At 39.1% G+C, this 23371-nt stretch overlaps 1 protein-coding gene across 1 annotated transcript in view; it reads right to left on the bottom strand.

The window, feature by feature from the left end:
• The window catches only part of LOC119782521 (CREB-regulated transcription coactivator 1-like), a 45874-nt gene that overhangs the window by 7520 nt on the left and 14983 nt on the right, over positions 1-23371 (bottom strand). Inside the window, exons 4-12 of the mRNA XM_038283518.1 lie at positions 21297-21358; positions 15448-15542; positions 14746-14831; positions 14625-14665; positions 12578-12768; positions 12289-12428; positions 8828-8920; positions 5562-5660; positions 245-349 (exon numbers count right to left, since the gene is read on the bottom strand). Of these exons, the coding sequence (XP_038139446.1) occupies positions 245-349; positions 5562-5660; positions 8828-8920; positions 12289-12428; positions 12578-12768; positions 14625-14665; positions 14746-14831; positions 15448-15542; positions 21297-21358 (912 nt within the window). The remainder of the gene's footprint in view (positions 1-244; positions 350-5561; positions 5661-8827; positions 8921-12288; positions 12429-12577; positions 12769-14624; positions 14666-14745; positions 14832-15447; positions 15543-21296; positions 21359-23371) is intronic.

Here is a 23371-nt window from a genome sequence, read left to right as displayed (position 1 = left end):
GTATCGAATCTAAACGCATAAAACATTCAAAATACGCAATGAGATTAGTTTACGTGCTTTTTAAATAAAACTGCTCCTATCAGTATTTGTTGAGTGTGTGCCATTTAACAGCATTCTGACTTTATGCTGGAGTAAGGAAGCAGACAGAGCTCTATGCTTCAAAAACAACCACAGGGATACGGGACAAAGGACGGGGATGTAAACACAAAGTGAGCCATCGGCTCCTCGGCTCACACCGCCTTACTTGAGGTGAGCCTCCGGGTGAGAAGCCTTGATTGGAGACAGGAGAGGTTGGAGATTGATTGGCAGATGATCCAACCCTGCGGCGGTACTGCTGCAGGGAGGCAGCCTGACACGAGAGGATACATCCATGTTAATCAGACAGGGAGCGCGTTCCTTCTCCGGTCTCTAAAGTGTGAATTTCCTTACGTACTGTATACGAATCGCTGCTTTGACTTATTTTTTATTCATAGCCCAGGATAAAAGCATCTCCCCGCATTTTGTCATTTTACATGTGTTAGAACGGCCCAGTCAAAGTCTCTACAAAAGATGCTTAGAAGTGCTCTCCTTTTTCACTGGACTGAACTTTAGCTATTTAACAATGAAGAATAAATATAAATGTTATTCTTGTAGATCAGCAAGGCTTTTAAAACACACACCAAATATTACTAAAAAAAACAAAAGTTGTTGGAAACGGCAGGTGGACTGAGACTAAAAATCTGTCAGTAGCTCTGTTTTCCATCCAAATGTAGTGCAAGTTTTGAGCAAACTGTGGAAAGAAATGTAAATCAGACCTTCCACTTGACTGTAGTCAATAGGAAGTAGAGGTAGGAAGCTAGTGTGGATCATCATGCCATCAGATTGTGGGTGAAGTGCATGGGTGGAAAGTAATGAATTACATTTACTCAAGTTACTGTAATTGAGTACTTTTTATGAGTAATTTACGGTGGCCCTGAAGTGCAAACTGCAACTACAAATCTAAAAGCGCAACTACATTAAGGAAAATCGCAACTACATAAAGCAAAGCGCAACTACATTAAGAAAAACAAAACTACATAAAGCAAAGCGCAACTACATTAAGGAAAATCGCAACTACATAAAGCAAAGCGCAACTACATAAAGCAAAGCGCAACTACATTAAGAAAAACACAACTACATAAAGCAAAGCGCAACTACATTAAGGAAAATTGCAACTACATAAAGCAAAGCGCAACTACATTAAGAAAAACAAAACTACATAAAGCAAAGCGCAACTCCATTAAGAAAATCGCAACTACATAAAGCAAAGCGCAACTACATTAAGAAAAACACAACTACATAAAGCAAAGCGTAACTACATTAAGAAAAACAAAACTACATAAAGCAAAGCGCAACTACATTAAGAAAAACAAAACTACATAAAGCAAAGCGCAACTACATTAAGGAAAATCGCAACTACATAAAGCAAAGCGCAACTACATTAAGAAAAACACAACTACATAAAGCAAAGCGCAACTACATTAAGAAAATCGCAACTACATAAAGCAAAGCGCAACTACATTAAGAAAAACACAACTACATAAAGCAAAGCGCAACTACATTAAGGAAAACAAAACTACATAAAGCAAAGCGCAACTACATTGAGAAAAACAAAACTACATAAAGCAAAGCGCAACTACATTAAGGAAAATCGCAACTACATAAAGCAAAGCGCAACTACATTAAGAAAAACACAACTACATAAAGCAAAGCGCAACTACATTAAGAAAAACACAACTACATAAAGCAAAGTGCAACTACATTAAAAACAAAACTACATAAAGCAAAGTGCAACTACATTAAAAACAAAACTACATAAAGCAAAGCGCAACTACATTAAGAAAAACAAAACTACATAAAGCAAAGCGCAACTACATTAAGAAAAACAAAACTACATAAAGCAAAGCGCAACTACATTAAGGAAAATCACAACTACATAAAGCAAAGCGCAACTACATTAAGAAAAACAAAACTACACAAAGCAAAGCGCAACTACATTAAGGAAAATCGCAACTACATAAAGCAAAGCGCAACTACATTAAGAAAAACACAACTACATAAAGCAAAGCACAACTACATTAAGAAAAACACAACTACATAAAGCAAAGCGCAACTACATTAAGAAAAACAAAACTACATAAAGCAAAGCGCAACTACATTAAGAAAATCGCAACTACATAAAGCAAAGCGCAACTACATTAAGAAAAACACAATTACATTAACCTCCCGGAAAAGGTAGGTATCAGTGGGAAACATGAGACATTGCTGATTGGACGACGGCGCCGTTTGACCCTTGAACCGGAAGTTGCGTCATCTGAACGGTCCAGCTTCTTTTAAGTGTGATTTCAGTGTACGTAAACTAACTGAAATTTCGTGATTAGTCTTGAGCATTTCCAGTATCACCTCGTACGTATGTCCTGATTCAAAATATTCCTGGATAACGGCAGCTATGTTTGGGGCGCCGGCAATATCCACGTTTTCAAAAGCCGCAGCAGGCAGAATGACTTCCGGTTCAAGGGTCAAACGGCGTCGTCGTCCAATCAGCGATGTCTCATGTTTCCCACAGGTACCTACCTTTTCCGGTAGGTTAATGTAATTGTGTTTTTCTTAATGTAGTTGCGCTTTGCTTTATGTAGTTGCGATTTCCTTAATGTATTTGCGCTTTGCTTTATGTAGTTGCGATTTCGTTAATGTAGTTACGCTTTGCTTTATGTAGTTTTGTTTTTCTTAATGTAGTTGCGCTTTGCTTTATGTAGTTTTGTTTTTCTTAATGTAGTTGCGCTTTGCTTTATGTAGTTTTGTTTTTCTTAATGTAGTTGCGCTTTGCTTTATGTAGTTGCGATTTCGTTAATGTAGTTGCGCTTTGCTTTATGTAGTTGCGATTTCGTTAATGTAGTTGCGCTTTTAGATTTGTAGTTGCAGTTTGCACTTCAGGGCCACCGTAGTAATTTGTAATTTTCTGAGTAGTTTTTGAAATATGTAATTTTTACTTTTATTCGAGTAAATTTTAACCTAAGTAGTTTTACTTTGCTACATTTAAAACCCCCTCACGTTACTGAGTAAAAAAAATAAAAAATACTGATGGTGAAAAAATTAAATGTGGCCCTGCCTTGCAATTACCCTTTCAATTGTCTCATAATCCAGTGCTGCGCTTCGGAAGATGGCAGTTGCTAATCACAATTTAGGGAGTATGGATGAGGAAAGGCCTGAAGAGGAAACATATTCTGGAGATGAAAGCCAGAAAAACCCTTGGCCATATTTGGAAGGATTATTTGTTTTCAAATGCACAAAAGGGAACAATGTGATAATGCAGTGCAACATGTGCCTGCCCAGCAAAACGGAGCTTTCGGCTTTTAAAACATCAACATCCAATTTATGAAAAAATGTGGCGGTAAGTTAGATATCATGGTGTTGTCTTTTGGACAGTTGGATTGAAAATAGTTTATGGTTCAGGTTGTGACTGACCTTGTGCTGTGAGGAAGTATGTTCCTTAGCCCAGCTGATCTTTTGCAAGTGTGGATGTCCACTGAAATACGCCTTGAAATCAATTAAAACACCTTGTGCTCAATTTGATTCATGACTCATCCTTTTTTGCATTAAATAACTCAAAGTAACTAAGTAACTTTGACTCAAATTACATTTTAAATGAAGTAATTTTGTACTTTTACTTGAGTAAATTTTGAGATGGGTAATTTTACTTTTACTCTGAGTAGAATTTAGGAAAAATAAACATACTTTTACTTAATTACAATTTTTTAGTACTCTTTCCACCTCTGGTGAAGTGCGATTCTAATGCTGTATTTGGGAAGCAGGCAGCGGAAATAGCTGATCGGTCTTGTGAAGAAAATATTTGCCTAAAACTGAAAGTTTTCAACAAAAGAATTTCCATCTCCTCTTTTAACAACTCCTAACAACTCCTGTTTCGGTCACATGACTTTATTGAAACAACACGCGATAATGTTTTGCTCTATGGGCTCCATTTATGCACCAACGCATCGATGTTTCTGGAGCCATCACTACTCTGAGCTCTCACTCGGAGCTACTAGCATCTAGCGATGTCAGCTAACCTTCATGTCAGCTTACTATTCCTACTGGTGCAGAATCCCTTACTGTTAATGTTTGCATCATAACCACAAAAAAATATTTACTAGGGATGCACGATATAATCGGCCCCCTATTGGTATCGAACTGTATCGGCCTTAAAACTGAATATCGGACATCGGCCACCGCACCGATATTTAACCCGATATTTGACCAGCTTCTGAGTTTCTAAAGTCTAAAAAATAAAAAATAAAAAAATACTACTTCTTCTTCTTCCTCAAAAACTTCTTTTTACAGACTTAAAAGCTTCTAAAGAAGAGGGAAAAAATATTGATACATTAAAATATCACAAAATCTTCATATGCTGATATATTGCCATTTAAAAACACCATATCAATCTCTTTTACCAATAAAATATTGCTATATGTCATCGTTATGCTACGAAATCCCCCGAAAATTCACGAAATTTTGCCATATTTTTATATGTTGATCTATTGACGCGGTATCGATCTATTTTACTAAGAAATCTCACAAGAATTTGTAAAATATCATGAGAGTTTTTAACAGAACGATGACATTTCACGAGATTTTGAAAGTAAAATAGATCGATACCGCGTTTTTAAAAATCTATTTGATATCAGCATATGAAAATATATTTGAGTTTATTATTTTTCAAAGTGTCAGAAATGGATAACAAAACTGCTATTTTCAATGACTGCTTATTTTTGTCCAGCTTAAACATCAGTATTGATATCGGTTATCGGCTACATGAGTTTTAAAATATCGGCATATCGGATATCGGCCAAAATCCCAATATCGTGCATCCCTAATATTTACATATTTTCTGGACCCATCAAAAATTTAGAAAACATTTATGTGTAATTTTTTTTCAGTAAAATCAATACTCTTATTCTGCACCACTCTAGATGTTCTATGGATGTTATATTCTAGAAAAATTTAATCTTTTTGATGAGGAAGTTGTAGCTATATCCTTTAACTTGCAGTTGTTTTGACCTCTTGCAGCTATTTGCATGAGTAACTCTTATTTTTATGTTTTCAGTACTTATTTCTATTTGCAGCATGTTTGCACCCCAAGCCGCCTCACATTTCACTTCTGTGCAAAACTGAAGCTGATGAAAACGAAGCAGGAGAAACAAAAGGGTTGTTAGAACTAAAAACCAAGGCAACCTAATATGAAACAACTAGTTTAGCTCTGTAGGAATAGCAACTTTAAGGTTTTCCTCTTCCAGCATGTTTTAAGTGTCTGACTAAAAGCACCTGAAAGAATTCTCATTTTCCCTCCAGCTTTCATGCAAGTAGCAAACCAAAGTTGTTAGCAGGGATCTATGCTAAAACAAAAAGTGCAGCTTGTTTTTATTCTGTGGATGAGCACAGTGCAGTGCACAGATTCTAATATTCATTACAGACTGCAGCTCAACTGTAGGAGGAAGAAAGCAGCCAGAGTCAGAGCAACGCGCTGCATGGGGTTGTGAAGCGCTCACCGTGTTCATGTCGATGGTCATGTTAGGTTGTGCAGATGTCTGGTCATCTGACGTAGAGCAGGAGTTGACAGACGAAGACAGCTGTACTAGACCCGTCTGCTGTAGAGCAAAGAGTGAAATCACAATAAATAAGACAAGCAACTGCTTTTATAGTGTGTTGCCACCAAACGCAAAACCAGCAACAACAACAAAACAAACAAAAATTGCCACTTTCGGACACTTTTCTTTGCATAGAATTCAAAGCGACAGCAATTTGCAAGGAAGGAGAAAGGCCTCCTTAAATCTGATGGTTGAAGTTTTTCTTTCCAAAGTTAATTTGGTTTTGTAATCTGTAATCCACAAAAGTAACCGTTTGCAAATGGTGGCCAGCAGATGGCGGCTCACGCTGAGCCTGGTTCTTCTGGAGGTTTCTTCCTGTTCAAAGGGAGTTTTTTTCCTCTCCACTCTCGCTACATGCATGCTGGGTGTGAGGGATTGCTGTAGAGTCAATGAGTCGATGCAATCAGCTGGCTTTCCTTAGATAGAAAACTTTACCCAAAAGCCCTCACAACTTTATTCACCCCTGAAATTACAGAATTGGAGAGCTCTTTCAGTGACAGACTGCTGCACCCTAAATGCACCAGGGAGCATTATCATAGATCCTTCCTCCCAGCAGCTGTAAGGTCTATAACCTCCACTGTTCCCCACAATAAGATGTTAAATTCATGCTGATTTTTGCACAGTTTCTATCTTAGTCAGTTAAATAACATGCTGCTATCATTTTGCACATCTCTGATGTTGCTGCTATTTTAAAATATCTATTACTGTAAAAATGTCCATAGCTGGATATTGGTTATTTATTCCTCAAGTACAGAGTTTTATATTGTTAAAACACTTTACAGTACAGTATTTTATTGTTTATCTGTTAACTCTTCACTATTATGTTATTCTTATACATTTTTCAAATGTCCACATTTTTGTGACAATTTTTTTCTATAATCTTTTGGCCGCTATAAACACAAGAATTGCCCCATTGTGGGACAATAAATGGATTTTCTATTCTATTCTATTATGTCCTATTCTATTCTAAATGCACTTACCTTTTTTGTTTTTGAAAATCTACTTTCTTTTATTTTTATGTACTTGAAATTACATTAATATGAATTTCTTATCTTCTATAAATATTGTAAATATCTTTTCCTGTATATCATGTTTATATATATTTTATAAAGAAAAACATATTTAAATACAAAAATAAAATAAAAATAAATATGTCAAACCTTAGATTAGACCAATTAAAAAAGAAAAAAAGAAAAAACAAACTGATGATCTGCTGGATTTGTCTCCGTAAGGTGCCTTAGATGAAATGTGTTGTGATTATAAATGAACAACAAGCACCCTTCAACATCATATCATGTGATTTTCCTTAGTGAGAGGGTAAACATCAGATTAGATAAAAATTGGTCTAGAAAATGACAGAATCACCAATTTTTCTGAATAATTTGAAAATAGCTACCTGGTTGTTCTGTTCTTCATCTCAGCCATCAGCTATATATCAGAGAGTTTTAAATAAGAGACTCCAAACTAAATACCAGATCGTTTTTAGCCTTAGCAGGTATGAATTACAACCAAAGGTACCAGATAAAACTGGTATCATTTACATTTGCTGATTTTTGCTCTATTTTTGTAACTTAAATATAATTAATAATGTTCAGAAATTTCAGTTGCAATTGAGTCTATCTGCTTAAAATGGCCCTCTCTCTTAAAATGGCCCTCTCCCCCTCTGTCCTCTTAAAATGGCCCTCTCTGCCCCGAAACAATAAAAGTCTACCTCACACTCTGGTCATAATAGATGGAGAAAAAAATTTGAATTCTGAGTCCATTTTACAGTCGATACTGGATTGAATGGTTTAACAGCAAACCAGTTATCAACAACATTCCTGGACTTTTTGTTTCATTTTTTACTCTCGTACCAAAACCATTGATTTAGATCAAGATGCAAGAAATAAAACATGCTATATACTGTGTAGGATGTGTAATTTTTTACTTATTTATGTGCAATAATCCAAATCAACTAGTCTAGTCTTCCTTTAGTTCTCTACTAAGCAGATATTTTTATATCCAAGGGAAACATATTCCAGGATATTACAACTTTCCTTATGCTTTTTTTGCACTATATGCACTCTTTTTATATTGTCTGTTGTATTTTTATCTTTATTGGCATCTTGCTTTAACTCTTTGTGATCTATATAAGCTACTGGAACCAGAATTTTCCTGAAGGAGTAAACCCTAGGCAGGGGTTGACGTTAAAGATTTCGGGCAAGTGAATTTCACATTTCATTTGCCCAGAAACAATTTTTACTTGCCCAGTATAATGTTTGATAAATATAGTTGCTAATATTCATTTTTGTATATATATCAATAAAACATGTTTGTTTTTTAAATGTTTTTTTGTAATTCAGTAAGTTTCCAGGTTCCTGGTGTGTATCTGCATGCGTCAGATAATGAACTCCAGCCTACATTACCGTGTTGACATGCTTTTCAATCCTTCCTGCACATTCTTTTCAAACTAAACTTTGCTTTAAACTATTGTTTGCTTGGAAAAATATAAATTGTAATGTTAAAAACCTAAAAAAAAACTTGACAGGTTAAAAACTTACACTACTACTACTCACCAATTTAACATGTTTAGCTCTATAACATTTAAATGCACCACTCCAATGTCTAAGAGAAAGAAAATTGAATGAACATTTTTTAATGTATGACCTGCATCACTGTACAGAAGACTGCCATATGATAGAAATATTTACACTGTGTGCATACAATTATAATTATTATTTTTCTAATCCCTGACTGATCATTTTTAATCTAGCGTGTATTATAGTATAGATTAAATTCATCATCCAGCTGCTGCTCTGGAGAATTCTCTCCCCAAGAGCTGAATTACGCCATCTAGGGGAAAATCACATGTCTTTTTCAAATCACGCGAGAATGTGTACAAAACAACAAAAATGGCGCCGGCAACGCTTGAGGGTCGTTTTCAGCAAATGTTGGTGATTTTAAAGTAATTTTGAGTGATAAATAATTTTTTTTTGCGATCATTGCACTTACCCGGCGAGCAAATGCAATGAAATTTGTACTCTCCCGACAATAAAAACGACTTGCCCCGGGCGATCGGGCGATGGTTAACATCGAGCCCTGCTAGGGATAAATAAAGTTGAGTCTAATAGTTTTTGTTAGCCAGAGGAGCGTGTGGGATCAAGGTAAAGAGTTAGGCACAACCTCACCTGCTGGTTCTGGTGAGTCTGGGGCACTGACTGCTGGTTGAAGAAAGAATACTGGGACAACTGTTGCTCAAGATCCATAGCGCTGATGGCCGCCTTAAGAGACCAGAATACAAAGAATAAATCAGAGAAATCCTGACATTAAAATAATGTATAAACATTCAAAACATAACAAAGAACAGTTTTTTTCCTGCCTTTTTTCCCTCTATCAATCATTACACCACAGTCCAAGTTTGTGAAAGTAAATTAGGTTAAGCATGTTGTTTTGCTGATCTAAAAAAGTTGTGCTTTTTGTTATCTGAGTGACTATTTTTTGAAAGGGCTGATAGTGAAAAGATCCGGCTGCATGTCCAGGTGAGTCTGCTATCTAACCATCTCTGCGTCTGGCTGCTCTATCCTAAAGCAGGCTGCTCAAATACAGTCATTGCTTTGTTGTCGTGCAGCAGTGCATTAGTCTGTTGTTGCTTGCATCAGACTCTGCTGATTAGTTTTTTTCTCAGATCAAAGAGATTGTTGTGGATAATCGGGTCTTTTCTTCTCTATGTACTTTTAGACTGAGATGGTTTTAGTTGCTGTTATCTGACTATTAATGAAAAATGAGTCACTTTAAAGCTTCAAATATTCTTTCCAGGGGTGATGCTGAGAAACTAGTCCATGCATTTGTTATTTCAAGGCTGGATTATTGTAATTCTTTACTATCAGGAAGTCCACAAACTGTAGTTAAAAGCCTTCAGCTGATCCAAAATGCTGCAGCCAGAGTTCTGATGAAAATGAAAAAGAGAGATCATATCTCTCCTATCCTGGCTTCTCTTCATTGACTTCCTGTTAAAACCAGAATAGAATTTAAAATCCTCCTTCTCACATATAAAGCCTTAAATGGCCAAGCTCCATCTGATATCAGAGATCTGATTGTTCCTTATGTTCCTAACAGAGCACTTCGCTCTCAATCTGCAGGTTTACTAGTGGTTCCTAGAATTTCTAAAAGTAGAATGGGAGGCAGATCTTTTAGTTATCAGGCTCCTCTCCTGTGGAACCAACTACCAGTTTTAGTCCGTGAGGCAGACACCCTATCTACTTTTAAGGCTAGGCTTAAAACTTTCCTTTTTGATAAAGCTTATAGTTAGACTGGCTCAGGTTATCCTGAGCTATCTCTATAATAATGCTGCTATAGGCTTAGACTAGTGGAAAACTTAAGCCCCATCTACACTATCCTTTTGAAACCATGCTGAGATCCGTCCGAGCGCGGTAAATGAGAAAACTGTTGAGTGTAAATGGAATGCAAAACTGAACCGTGCCACACACAACTGAATTGCGCTAAACTTGTACTAGTTCATCAGTAGGGCTCGGCACGGTTCAGTTCTGGCTCAGTTCTCAGATAACCACATGCGCACGAACAGACCACATCATCTCCTTACAGTAGGCCTCCGTAGTCATATCATTTCAGACATTCATAAATGTTAGAAATATTTTATTTATACTGCGCTTGTGTTTCATGGGTTGTGTACTAATGAACTATTATGATGTATAATGTGTGATTCATTGTTTATTAACTCTTGCTAAAGATCGTTCCAGATAAAGGTCATGCAACGGACGGATTGTGAAAGAGGTCTGATCATCATCTATCACATGTTTCTTATAAATATGTGTTCTTGGAACAATTCAACTGAAAAACAACCACATGCTTTGTTTTAACATATGTGCTGAGGTTTAAAGTAAGATCATTTTGTTTCCCTTAGTTAAACCTCAGCTTGTGTAATTAGGGACATCCCCTAACTTCAATAAATAGCGAGGAGAAAGCTGAAGACCAGCAGAGTGGGTTGGAGATTGTAAACTCCGCAGTCTCTTCCTACTCTCCTCACGAGTAAAACTAAATTAATTGTCTCTTCGCCTTTTGTCTTTCCCTGTATGTATATATGATGTTTTAGGTGCTTAGACCTGACAATACAAATCCTAGCTTCCCGCCTGTGCCACACGGTTTCCCGTGATGATTCTGTTTAGCAGTGTGATGAACCTCAACGTCTGTCGTTATTTCCTGTGCCTTTCAGCTTGATTAGACTATCGTTTGTCGAATCCACTTCCCAAAAGCCAATTCTGTCAAGTAAATTCATCATAGGCCGCCTTTTTCGCCTGACTCTCCACAGACAACGAAACATCTAAATGATAACCAAACTTCCTGAATGTTTTGGGGCGCCGCCATGTTGATTTGTTTGTTTACCTCTAGAGAGCAGTAGTACCGTAGATCGTCACTAGAGGCGGGGAACTGTGCTAGCGCAGTGAGTAAATCAGAGGATAGTGTAAATAAGGTAATAGCGACCACTCTCTCACTACACTCCAGTTTTTAATTTCCTGTCACTTCAACCTTCAACTTTATGTTTTTGTATTATTTTTCTTCATAGTCTACATCTGGCCTGATGCTCTGTTTAGCTAGACTAAGTGCTGTAAAAACCTTTATGTTATAGATAAAGGTTGTTCTCAGGGCTGAACTGGCCATTGGGCAAACAAGTAGAAAGAAAACAGTACTGCCTACAGTTATTTTACGACACTAGTGGCTCGTTTTTCTGACAGTAGGCTGACAGGAAAGGGGGTATGAGAGAGGGGAAGAGACATGCGGCAAAGGACCACAGGCAGAATTCCAACCCGGGTCGAAGACTAAGTCCTCCATACATGGGCAGTGTGCACTAACCACTGCACCACCGGCACGCACGCTCCTTTCATTTTCTATCCATGATTAAAGGAATAGTACACTCAAAACATGATTAGCCTTCATTTTCTACTCACCCCCATGCTGAACAACACTCTGGAGTACTTTTTTGATATCTCAAATGCATCTGGAGATCTGGGAGGCTTCTTGCTGTCTGCTGACATTCAAATAATGGAGGTCTATGGTGCCTGAGACAGAAAGGTCCATAAAAGTCCACAAAAAACGTGTCAATATTCCTCCATACTGCTCGTCCAATGTATTCCAACTGTCCTGAGTGGGTAGCGTCCATAATTTACTCGAAACGAAGTCATTTAGAATGTTTTTAGAGCATAAACAGTAGTGTATAGGATTTCCTAAAAGCGCGTTCACGAGTCTACGGAAACCGCGGCAGACCAAACCAGATGAAAGTGCGCATTCAGCTCGGCAAAGAACTCATGCTCTTCCTCAACACTGAAGTCCTCAGACATTTTTCTTTCGTTGTTTCTTTCTTTGCACAGGTTTCCGTAGACTCGTGAACGCGCTTTTAGGAAATCAAAAAAGTACTCCAGAGTGTTGTTCAGCATGGGGGTCAGTAGAAAATGAAGGCTAATCATGTTTTGGGTGTACTATTCCTTTAATGTCGTAGTTAAACAGCTGTTCCAACAGTTGCATTGCCGAATTCTTCCGAGTGGTGCACGACTTTACACGAGTGAATAAGGTGAATGTGATTGGTCGTTTAGCAAGAAGGCGGGCTTGTTGTTTGTCTGTTTAAAACAGACAGTACCTGGGAAAGCGGGAGTGGTGGAGAATTTTGGGAGAGGTTCTGCTGCTGGTGTGAGTCTCCTGCGTTTAGAATGAGAGGAACCATGTTGTCCTGGGCAGACTGGATCTCCATGGTTACTGTGGACTGAGAGGTGTTCACTCCTACTCAGTACACAAAGACAGCAAGAGGGGGAAGTCTTTAAAGCACACACATAAAACTGTCATCAAGCAGCATCCCTGGAGATTCTGTTTGAGCAAACCAGGATTCAGAACTAGATGCCAACTTTTAAATGGCAGCATAAGAGGAGTACCTTGTGTGGAAGCCAGAGCCTGTGTGCCGCTGGGAGAGCCAAACGAGGTGGCGGCTGCTTCGTCTGAGTCAAGTGGGATGGGCAGAGGAGGAGGAAACTGGATGTTGGTCAGGTCCGGAAGAGAACCGCCACTGTTGTGGGCGACCGGTTTGTGTGACGGGGTTAGCTGCTGGTCTGGAGTTGGGAATATGCTGCAAAACACAGACAGACACGGCGAATGAGTGCATTGGGCTGATAAAGTTGGCAAAATTACAAAGAATGCAAGTTTTTGCTAATTACTCAGCTCAACTTCTTTTCCAAGAAAAAAACTAACTTTACTCACTGGACTTTAATCAGCTTTTGCCTTCACACTTACTTTACTTTGGCTTTTAAGTGAAAAGAAATGTGATTTAATTTATTATTAAAAGGCTTTTGTCATGTGGTCGGAAAATTTTTATTTTTCATATACTGATTTATGCCATTTACTCACTGAAAAACATTTTTTCCACTCAGTCTGTTTCACCTGCAAGACCACACAATGCCTGAGTGAGGGTGAGATTCTTTCTCAAGGTTTATTCATACCATGTTACTGTTTCACCAAAGTTTCTATAATTTGCTTTGACTCTGACTACTTTTCCATTATTGTAAGTAAGGAGGAATGAACGCTGTCCAGATCAGAACAGGGCTGATTACCGTGCAGTAAGTATGATGAACTGTTCTTTCTTTGCAAAGATGAAATAATAAAAAATTTTCCCATTAAATGAGGAGCTTGTTAAATTGTAGTTGTCCTTCATCTGACACAGTATATAAAATGTTGTTAAAACCCCACAGCTGAATAATATCCTCCATGTTCTGTGTGGCTGTAAGGAAGTGAAACTCCAGCCTTATTCTTGCTTTAACGTTGCACTTCCACAGAGCCACGGCATCAAGGTGAGCTCCCTCCTGCAGTTTGTCTCTGCGGGATAATAAACGGCCATCTTTGCTTCACTGATTTAAAAAATTTAAAGTCAGGACTTTTATTTTTACTATTCTGGCAAACCCCTCCTATAAAAAGAGCGTTTGTAAAACCCGTCCCAAAAAGACTAAAAACACAAGTTAAAAGGCTAAAATTTGTCTTTAGTCTTGGGTATTCCATAAAAACGTGGAACACATTTTCAGACAGGCCGCAGAAAGGACACTCGTTTAAAACACCCCGATTAATATCCGATAAAAATGAGTTTGTGGTGACGGCAATGTGTAAAATTCTCCATTGGAGATCACCAGTTAATTTTTTGATTAGAGGCTTGCATAAAGTCCTTAACCTGAGAAACAGCCAGATGCATGTCTAGCTCCACTCACATACATCTGGGACACCGCTCATTGAAAGTGATTTCCCCAACCAAATTTATGGTCTGGCCAATCAGGACGCAGGGCGGGTGTTTCCTGGATGTGACGTAGTGGAGAAGCGTGCACAATGTTGCCTTTTATCCGCACATTTTCATGGCACAAACGACATTTATCATTTACCGACATTGCGCTGATTCCACTGTTGCTATATCCAAGATGTCGGCTGTTCAGTTTTGTTTTTTTCCTGCGTCGCTCTCACAGCATCCCGGTTAGCTTCGGTGTGAGTGGTTGAAATAGCACGTCGATAAAGATGAACAACAAGTGGCTTTTCCAATCATATGCAAGGAGTTTTGATAAGGCCCAGCCTTCAGTAAAGGCAATTCCTATGGCGGGTTCCCAGATGTATGTGAGTGGAGCTAGGCGGAGCTAGACATGCATCTGGCTGTTGTCAGGTTATAAAGTCCTTCCTTTTTGTGAAAAATTGTGAAAAAGTACTTTTTGACTTAAGAGGTCTCTGAGATGTTTTAGCCTTTCAACAAAAAAACCTAATCACCAGAGGGAGGAAATTTTCTTCTATTTTAGAAGAAAACAGCTAATATTTCATAACAAATAAATAATCTGCTGCGCCAAAAGGCAACATTTTATCAAACAGTAGATGCCAAAAATGTGCTTAAAGAGGATTTTATATAGGACTTGCCCAACAGTCACCATATCTGGTTTTAAAACCAGCAAAAATACTCACTGGATCCCAGGAACTTGACAGGATTCAGACTGGGAGACGTTCTGAAGAGAGAGAAAAGCAACAAACGCTGTGAGGGTTCATGCAGCACTTTAATCTGAAAATACTCTTATCCCACTTTTACCTTTTTACAGTCCCAGTTCTGCTTTTGTTCATCTTCTTTCACCTCTTGTTTAATGACTCCAGACCCCGGTACAGTGAGTAATAGCACTGGAGAGGTAGAAAACAAGCCTTTATAGTCCCTTTGGTTTGCCAATATCAGCTGGATTAGATGTCATACCAGCTAGAGCACATATGCCTTGGTAATTGTGTTAAATTCGTATAACATTTTTGTTTTAATGAAGTAGATCGGTAACATTGTGAAAAAAAAAAAACGCATTCAAAATGCAAGATTAAGATACAAAAACACAATGAGTTCATTTTCAACCCGGGATCCTAAAAAAAAAAAAAAAAAAAAGCACATCCATTAGCAAAAACATTCATCAGCTAGCAGATGTTCTCACCGATCAATTTTCTTTCTATGCCTTCAAAGCAACATTCAGAGGCTTTTATCAGGCACTGGAGGACACTCGACTGAGCCATTAAGAGAGAGCAGCCAAACAGCACACAGATAAACAAGATAACAACGAAACAGCCCATCCACTTCACATCAACGGCTCATTAGGAGCACAAACTAATTTATTAAAAGTCAAACAACTTGCTCTGTATACAGTGAGTTAAACCCATTTAAGATAAAGCATTTTTTTTTTATTCATAGACTACACCTTTTTTTTTCCTATACCATATATCAAAACGGAGGTATGATTAAAATCATGGTGTCCCGTACCTCGTCTTGGCTGAAGTTCCTGGGAGCCTCCGGCAAAGGAGACTTGCTGTGCAGGAGTCAGTGTGCTCTGATGTAGTGCTGAGTCCGAATTGGTCCTGCAAATACAGGTCATACAGTACAAACGTCATCAGGTGATGTAGATACCTAACCTGACTCCGCCAGATGGATTTGCTCCGCATATCCATCTGGAAACCTTCCTTTGCAGTAATTTTGGGAAGGGGCGAAAATACTGGTTAGCTGATTGGCCTATGTTGGTGACAAACGGGCCAAATAAACCAATCAGATCAACGAAGCATATGACGTACTAACAGAGCGACGACGAAAACACAACCACAAGCCAGGCTACTCTTGCCGAAACTAGGGGTGTAAATCACATCCATCATGGCGATTCGATTCAGTATCGATTTCCTGACCCAAGGATTCGATTATTTTCTATACTTAAGAATACACCACGATTCGATTCGATTAATCGGTTAATTTTTTTGTTTTATTATTATTATTTTTTTTTACACACTTACAGGCTAAACAAAGTTTCAAGTTTGAAATAAATCAATGAAAGCTGTAATATCATTATGCATTTTCTTTAGAAACAACAGCAAATAACAGAAGTAGAAAAGTTGCATCAAAAAATACTGCAAAAATACTGCACAATATCAGTGTAATGAGTTCAATGCAATACCTCGGCTCCAGAGAAACTGTCCAACATATTTTTTTAGAATGTAATAAATATATTCAGGAAAGAGAGATGTTGTGTAGAGAGTTAGACAGGAATAAAAATAAACTAGATATAAGGGAATTGTTTCAAAGGTCATCTGGGGATGTAGTTTTTGGTAGTATTTTTAATTTTCTAAGAAGAACGGGTATTTTAGGGAGAATATAATAGTTTGTCTGGTCCATACTCCATTCTGGAAGGTGGCGGTAATGCACCTATAAGTTGTTTGCCAACCGCCATTAAAAAAAAGAAGAAGAAGAAGGCTCCAGAGTGTTGCGTCACCGCCCCCTTGAGAGACGCTCCGCTGCTCCTCTCCCAGATTGTAGCTGACCGCAAACAGTGCCGCAGACAGGAGGCCGGCTTGTTTTGTTTTTATGACCGAAATTGCGGAAAACAACTCGTGAAGTTTGACCCGCTAGAAGAGCGAGGTGCGCGAGAACGCTGGGAGCCTTTTTCCAGCTGAATCTCCGCTCTTTTTGCCCCATTGTCGCTCCGTCGTCGGACTAAACTCACCCCCACTTCCTCATTGCCTCGGCCGTATCTAGACCCACAGCGTGTAGCACAGACCACGCTTCAATACTGAGCATAATTTAAAAATGTCTGTGTCAAGCTCACTGCAACAAACTGCTGTAAGAGTATAACCAGGAAGCGCGGTAGGAGGGCAAAATAGGTTTAGCGGCATCGCAGCACGGGAGGGAGAATTACGCCCAGGAGCAAATGGATAAAAATAGACCGGAGGAAAAAAAAACATGAATCGATTATCTTGCGGACGTGTCGATGCATCGGATCGTCGGCTTTTGGATCGATGCATCGATACAAAACGATTATTATTTACACCCCTAGCCGAAACCAGTCGGGAGAAGAGCAAAAACATCTTGTCCTCTGAGAAAAGCCTCCAGAGCAGTGTTTTGCTCTTCTTTCAGTGAAGAAATTCTCTGTAATTCCGATAAAACTTGCTCGATAGCCACGCTAACGCTAGTTTCATCGGCTGAAGCCGCCATGTTCTTTAGACTGAACTGTCACGCTTCTCGTTGCGTCACACCTCAACCCGCCTCAAAGCCAACGCTGATTGGACGTTCGTTTGGTGAACAGCTCCAAATTTTCTTCAACGGAGAGTCTCCAGACTGATCTGCGAGTGAAATCTTGAAAGCTCGCGAGATCAGGATGGTCTCACGAGGCTAGTAGATAACATGGAAGTGTTGGCTGAATACGGCATACGGAGATGTCATTGATAATGTTGACCAGGTTTACTTTTAAAAAGAACTGAGTTCAATTCACAGTTAAAAACCCTCATTTGGTCTGTAAGTAATATACGGTTGCCAAAGGCTCCAAACGTGCTGCATATGCATAAATGTGCAGAGGAAAACAAACAGTTCTGCAGTAGCAAATCAAAATTTGCCTCACAATCACAAAAAAATATACTAACACACAGAAAACATGCAAAGGAGAAACACTGCTGAACTGGCAGAGAATAGAGGAGCAGGATGCAAACCTGCTGCAAGCACAAAAATGATGCTAACTCCAAACACATGCAAAAAAGAAACCAAATGCTGCAACCAGCATAAAAAAGTGTAGGTAAAAAAAAAAAAAAACAGCAAAGTAGCTCTGCATAAGGGAAGTACTCAAGACCACTAGGGGGAGATGATCATCAGCTGCTGAGGGACCATTAAGCCTGGTTTATGCTCAGAAACCAGGTCGTCTGCGACTTGAAAGTTTCTTTTTGTTTGAGCTGAGACGTGTGTAACATCGGTTATCATTGTTTCCTTTTTGTATGTAAATAAAGAAAGAAGCAATATTGCCTTCAAGAATCAGACTTTTTTCTTGGCGTTAATATATTAGTCTAACTTGAAAGGTTCCATTTAGGCAACTGGGTGTGAAGCTTTCTAGAAGGTGTTTCTCCTCTCACCCAAGAGTCTTCTTCAGTTCTACAGCATAATGATTGTGCGGTTGGTTTGAGCGTGCAGACACCAATCCCAGCACGCAGTGAGACGGTTATTCAACTTTTAAACACCACATGCGTGCTCAAAACATGTCAAACACGCGCTCAACACAAGCTGTGTGCTGTACTCACACGACTCTCTGCACTCGCGACTTCATAGATGTATGTAAATGAACCAAACCATCAGCCAATCACGCATTTTTTAAAATTCATCCAATCAAAGCATTGTTCCAAATACTACATCTGGTGCGCACTGAATACCAGCCGAGCGCACAGCTGGTGTTGAGCGCTCGCTAAGATGGAACCAAGCATGAGGACAGTCGGTTGAGCATGTGTGATGTTTAAATACTGAACGCCTGCCTCACTGCATGCTCGGATTGGTGCCTGCACGCTCATACCAATGGCACAATCGTTAAGCCAGTTCTAACTGGTAGTGAGGAGCACTGATATTAATATACTGTAGGTGCAACAAAGAATTAGGGGGGGGGGGGAGTTGGTTCTGCTCCCTCCCACTGGATTGGCCAAAGAGGTTACATGGGGGTGTTAATGGTCGTTAGGGGGTTCAGTCTGTTTACTGCAAACTGTCATGCAACGGTGGTAGAAAATTGCTGATGTTTGTGCAAGGCTAATCACAGTTATCAGGAGACCACTTTATTCTGTGATTCAATCAGAGGAGCATTTTGTCCTATGACCTGATCAATTGCCTTGTCAGAAGAACACTCTATTTTGTAACCCACCCCATGTGTTATGATCTGCTAATAAAAGGGTTTTGCAGAGGAAGTCAGTGAGAGAGTAGATGAAGCTGAATGTAGCTCTCTCCTTATGCAGAAGCCGTTAAAAAATCCCTCTTCTGTGTGGACTCAGTTTCTCTTTCATGAACCTACATTTTTGAACCTAACAACATGCTTTATTGAAGTGTGTCAGTTGGGGGCGAGTGAGAGGTGAATCCTCTGGGTTTCGTTCCTAAAGGCGCATTGTAAGTAGTTGAAAGATGGCTTCCTTAACCCCTCTCTCAAACCATCTGTCTTCCTTGGCCATATATGGACATTGCTGTTGTCAAATGAGTATCCTTTAGCCTTCAGGTGTAGGTGAACAGCTGAGTCCTGTCCTGAGGAGTCGGTGTCAGGAATCCAGTTTTTGTGGGTTGTTTTTGTGTTTCCTTTTGTCCTCCACCAGGTGGTGCCCCATCCTCATTGGGTTTTGGGTACTCTAGCCAAGCTGAGTTAAGCTGAGTCAAACTGAGTTTTTGTTTACCTGAGTTTTAACCTTGCTTTTTGTCTTTGCCTCTCGGCAGGAAGTCATCCTGCAAACTGGATGTTTTGGACCTTCTGCCCCCTGGAAGGGTTCTCTGATCACCAAACTGAGCTGAGGATTCAAGTTTGTGGTTGGATCCCCAAGGATTGTTTGGGCGTCTCTCTGAGCAGGGGTTTCATCTCCACAAGTAACCGTTCAAGTACCGCAGGAAAATATAGTGGCAGTCAGCTCCTCTGTTCCTCAAGGAGACACCGCAACCTGGGTAAACCCTGTCCGCCCTCCAACGAGCAAGTCTTTACTGGAACAACCAACACCGACTGGATTCAACAAGAGACACCTTTTTCTGGAAACGTGAGTCCTGTTGCCTTTATTCCCTTCTTTAAGTCAAAGACACAAATTTCCCACTGAGCCTGAACTCTTCTCAACCTATTCAAAATAAAACCTGTTAAACTTTTCCCTGGTCTCTTTGTTTGGTCTTCTGCATGTGGGTCAGAGCTTTAGACAAAATCATGACAGTCGGCCCTCCTGTGTGGAGCCACGCGTCTGTGCAGCAGTTGCTTGGTCTCTCCAATGTAAAGGTCTACACACTCTTCACTACACTGAACTGCGTGTAGTGAATCTTTTAGAAAACTTAACGACCAGTTGCCTAATCTGAACCTTTTCCAGCTTGACCATGACCTGGATAACTGAGTCTTCACAGATATATGTTAGTTTGGGTTTGCTAGTGTCATTCTTTTTCATGTATGCAGTATTTTTTCTATTTGCTGCATGTTTACTCAGTGCCATTTGACCTCTCAGCCACCGTAGAACTAGACGTATGACAGATGCGCAGAAAAGACTTTTCCATTGGCATGTATAGGAAATCTTAATGTAAGTGAAGTTTGATGATGATACTTGAATTGAATTAAATTTTTTTATTCTAATCCAAAAATATCTGTGTAACACGAGACCAATATTGGTTCTTTTGTTTATTGCACTTATGTTCTCATAGTAAATGCTCTCAGGGCGGCCTTTACAGCTTGATTATCTTTTTAAATATTATTTCATCGCCACAACAGAATAAAGAGACCTATTTCAGCTTAGCTAGAAGTCTCTATTGTTTATGTAGTGATTCAGTCTCAGTAAATACCAACCATTAGTTTCACAGTCTATTCACAGACATGAGCCAACAAGTTGAGCCTAAACTAAAATTAACAGAAAAATTCCCTCTGAGGTTAAAACGTGCTCTACTCTCAACCACACACTTGGTACAATATATGTCCTTAAGTTTTTCCAATTAAACAGCCAAAGTGCATTAATTAGAGTTTTAAACATTAAATATAAATATATATTTTTTACCTTTTCTGATAAAAAACAGGCAACAGTCTATGAAAAAAATTTTGTTCTATTTACTTTTTTTGTTGCAAGCAAAGAAAACTGTACATGAAAAAAAGTTATGCAAACCAACAAGGTTTAAAAGTGACTTTACTGTTTTCTTAGATGTAGATGTTTTTAACAAGATTTTTTAAACATTTTTAGTAAATAATAATATCGAATGATTAAATATAATCTCTAAAAATGTATATTTAACCAATTAAATCTAAAAAAAAGTAAATTTATAAAAATAAAATATGAAAAATAAATAAGAAAAAAGTTACTTAAAAACTTTTTTGTTAAAATGTTTTTAAAGTTTCATTTCATATTTGCACTTTTTTTTATTTATTTAAAAAAATTTGTTATTTGCCATAATATTGCACAAAATAAATTCTATAACAACCCTGCATAATGGGATTTTTTTTTTTTTTTTTTTTTTACAATATCTGTCATTTTATTAAAAATATTTACCATAAAAAAGCAATTAGAAAGTAAAAATCAGATGTCTGACTTATCAGAAAGGGAGAGAATAATGAATATCACAATATTAACACTCAGACTGAGGAGCAATGTACAGATAAATGGTCTTACCTTCTCCAGCTGGTGTCAGGCGGCGGTGACAGATACACTGATCCATATGGGCAGCTGTCAATGTTTGACTACAGGTCAAGAAAATCATCCTCAGACTGACATTTAGCACAATCCAGACAGGGTGTCAGAAGATTCTCTTTTTGAAATGCATGAAGATACAATAAAAAAAAATGTGTATCTGCTAATAGTTTAGGGAATTTGTTCTATTGCGAAATGCTCAAAGAACACGCCAAAATTTCTACAATTAGTTATTCTAGATTACAAACCAAAAGGTAAGTGCACCCAACTCCCTGAAGCTACTGTACTAGGAAAAAGTTTGACCTTTGTTTCGGTTTTGTTTAAATTAGGGTATTGTGACACAATACAGAGAGCCATGGGAAACTAACAGCCTGGTAGTTTGTTCATATATATATATATATATATATTTATTTATTTTTTTTATTATTGTGTCAAAGTTCAAACAAATGAAATTAACTTTCCCCTTGTGGGATCGGTTAAATGCACCCCACAACGGGGGTGGGGGGTGTAGGGATTAAGGGTCTTGCACCCTTGGACCCAGAGTGGCAGTCCGTTAACCTGACTCCGCCAGATGGATTTGCTCAACATATCCATCTGGAAACCTTCCGTTGAAGTAATTTTGGGAAGGGGCGAAAATACTGGTTAGCTGATTGGCCTATGTTGGTGATAGATGGGCCAAATAAACCAATCAGATCAACGAAGCATATGACGTACTAACAGAGCGACGTAGAAAACACAACCACAAGCCAGGCTACTCTTGCTGAAACCAGTCGGGAGAAGAGCAAAAACATCTTTTCCTCTGAGAAAAGCCTCCAGAGCAGTGTTTTGCTCTTCTTTCAGTGAAGAAATACTCTGTAATTCCGATAAAACTTGCTCGATAGCCACGCTAGTTTCATCGGCTGAAGCCGCCATGTTCTTTAGACTGAACTGTCGTGCTTCTCGTTGCGTCACACCTCAACCCGCCTCAAAGCCAACGCTGATTGGACGTTCGTTTGGTGAACGGCTCCAAATTTTCTTCAGCGGAGAGTCTCCAGACTGATTAGCGAGACAAATCTTGAAAGCTCGCAAGATCAGGATGGTCTCATGAGGCTAGCAGTCTGTGGGAGTGGGGCTTGAATTCCAAGCGCAATGCCCTAACCAAGTAAGACAAACCAACCTTAAACAGAGGGGATGGACTCAGATTTCAGCTTTCAAAAACCTACAATTCAGCGGTTGAGTTGATTCCTTCCCGCTATCATCGCAACCCATACCCCAATACAGGAGACCAGAGTACCTCGCCTGTTCAGCCAGGCCAACAATTGCCTCTAACGACCCCCTTTTCAGAGACATAGACAGGTTACAGGTATTACAGGCTAACAAAGAAACAAAACAACCAACATTCCAAAGGGGCGGAGCCCCTGGTCAGGTTCAATTTGCATGTTTTCTAAGCCAAAACAAAGCTTTGCTTTGGTCCACTCTATAAATCCTTAAACTCAACGTTATTTCAGACATTTTGAATTGAAAAAGCTTCCTGGATGAGAAGCGAAACGTCTTCAAACTTGGAAACAAAGTTTGTTTTTGTGGAATGACTATGACCTGGAAGACTGAGAATCTTCACCAGCCTAACCACTTGACACCACTCCCAAAAGAGTGATATTAGCATGAAGGATCTTGCCTAAAGACCCACGCTGGCAGCTCACTCCCCCCAGCTGGGATACGTACCCAGGCTTCCTGTTTGCAGGATGGGTGACTTACCATTTGGGCTAGCGAGCTGCTAGCAGACTAAATCAGGCTTTTTTTACCCAACAGTTGAGCCCAAATAACTTATACCTCTTAAGCATACCGTACATTGTCAAATATCTTTTATCGTTGCAAGCAGCTGCAGCTCAAACTGTACAACGAAACCGCAGGGTTTAAAAGTTCACAGCTCACAATACATGTTCTCACACTGTGCGGCAAGACACTCTGATGCAATCTTACGATGCCGACTGAATTTAAAACATGTCTGATTTTCTCCTAACCTTACGATTCCTGATCACGAGGTGGTCGTGAGAGGCTAATCGTGCCTCGTTACCCCC

Source organism: Cyprinodon tularosa, unplaced genomic scaffold (assembly GCF_016077235.1).
Source record: "Cyprinodon tularosa strain WSP-4 unplaced genomic scaffold, ASM1607723v1 ctg195, whole genome shotgun sequence".
NCBI classification, from domain to species: domain Eukaryota; kingdom Metazoa; phylum Chordata; class Actinopteri; order Cyprinodontiformes; family Cyprinodontidae; genus Cyprinodon; species Cyprinodon tularosa.
Note: the sequence above shows the minus strand (reverse complement) of the source record. Positions and strands in the feature narration are given on the sequence as shown.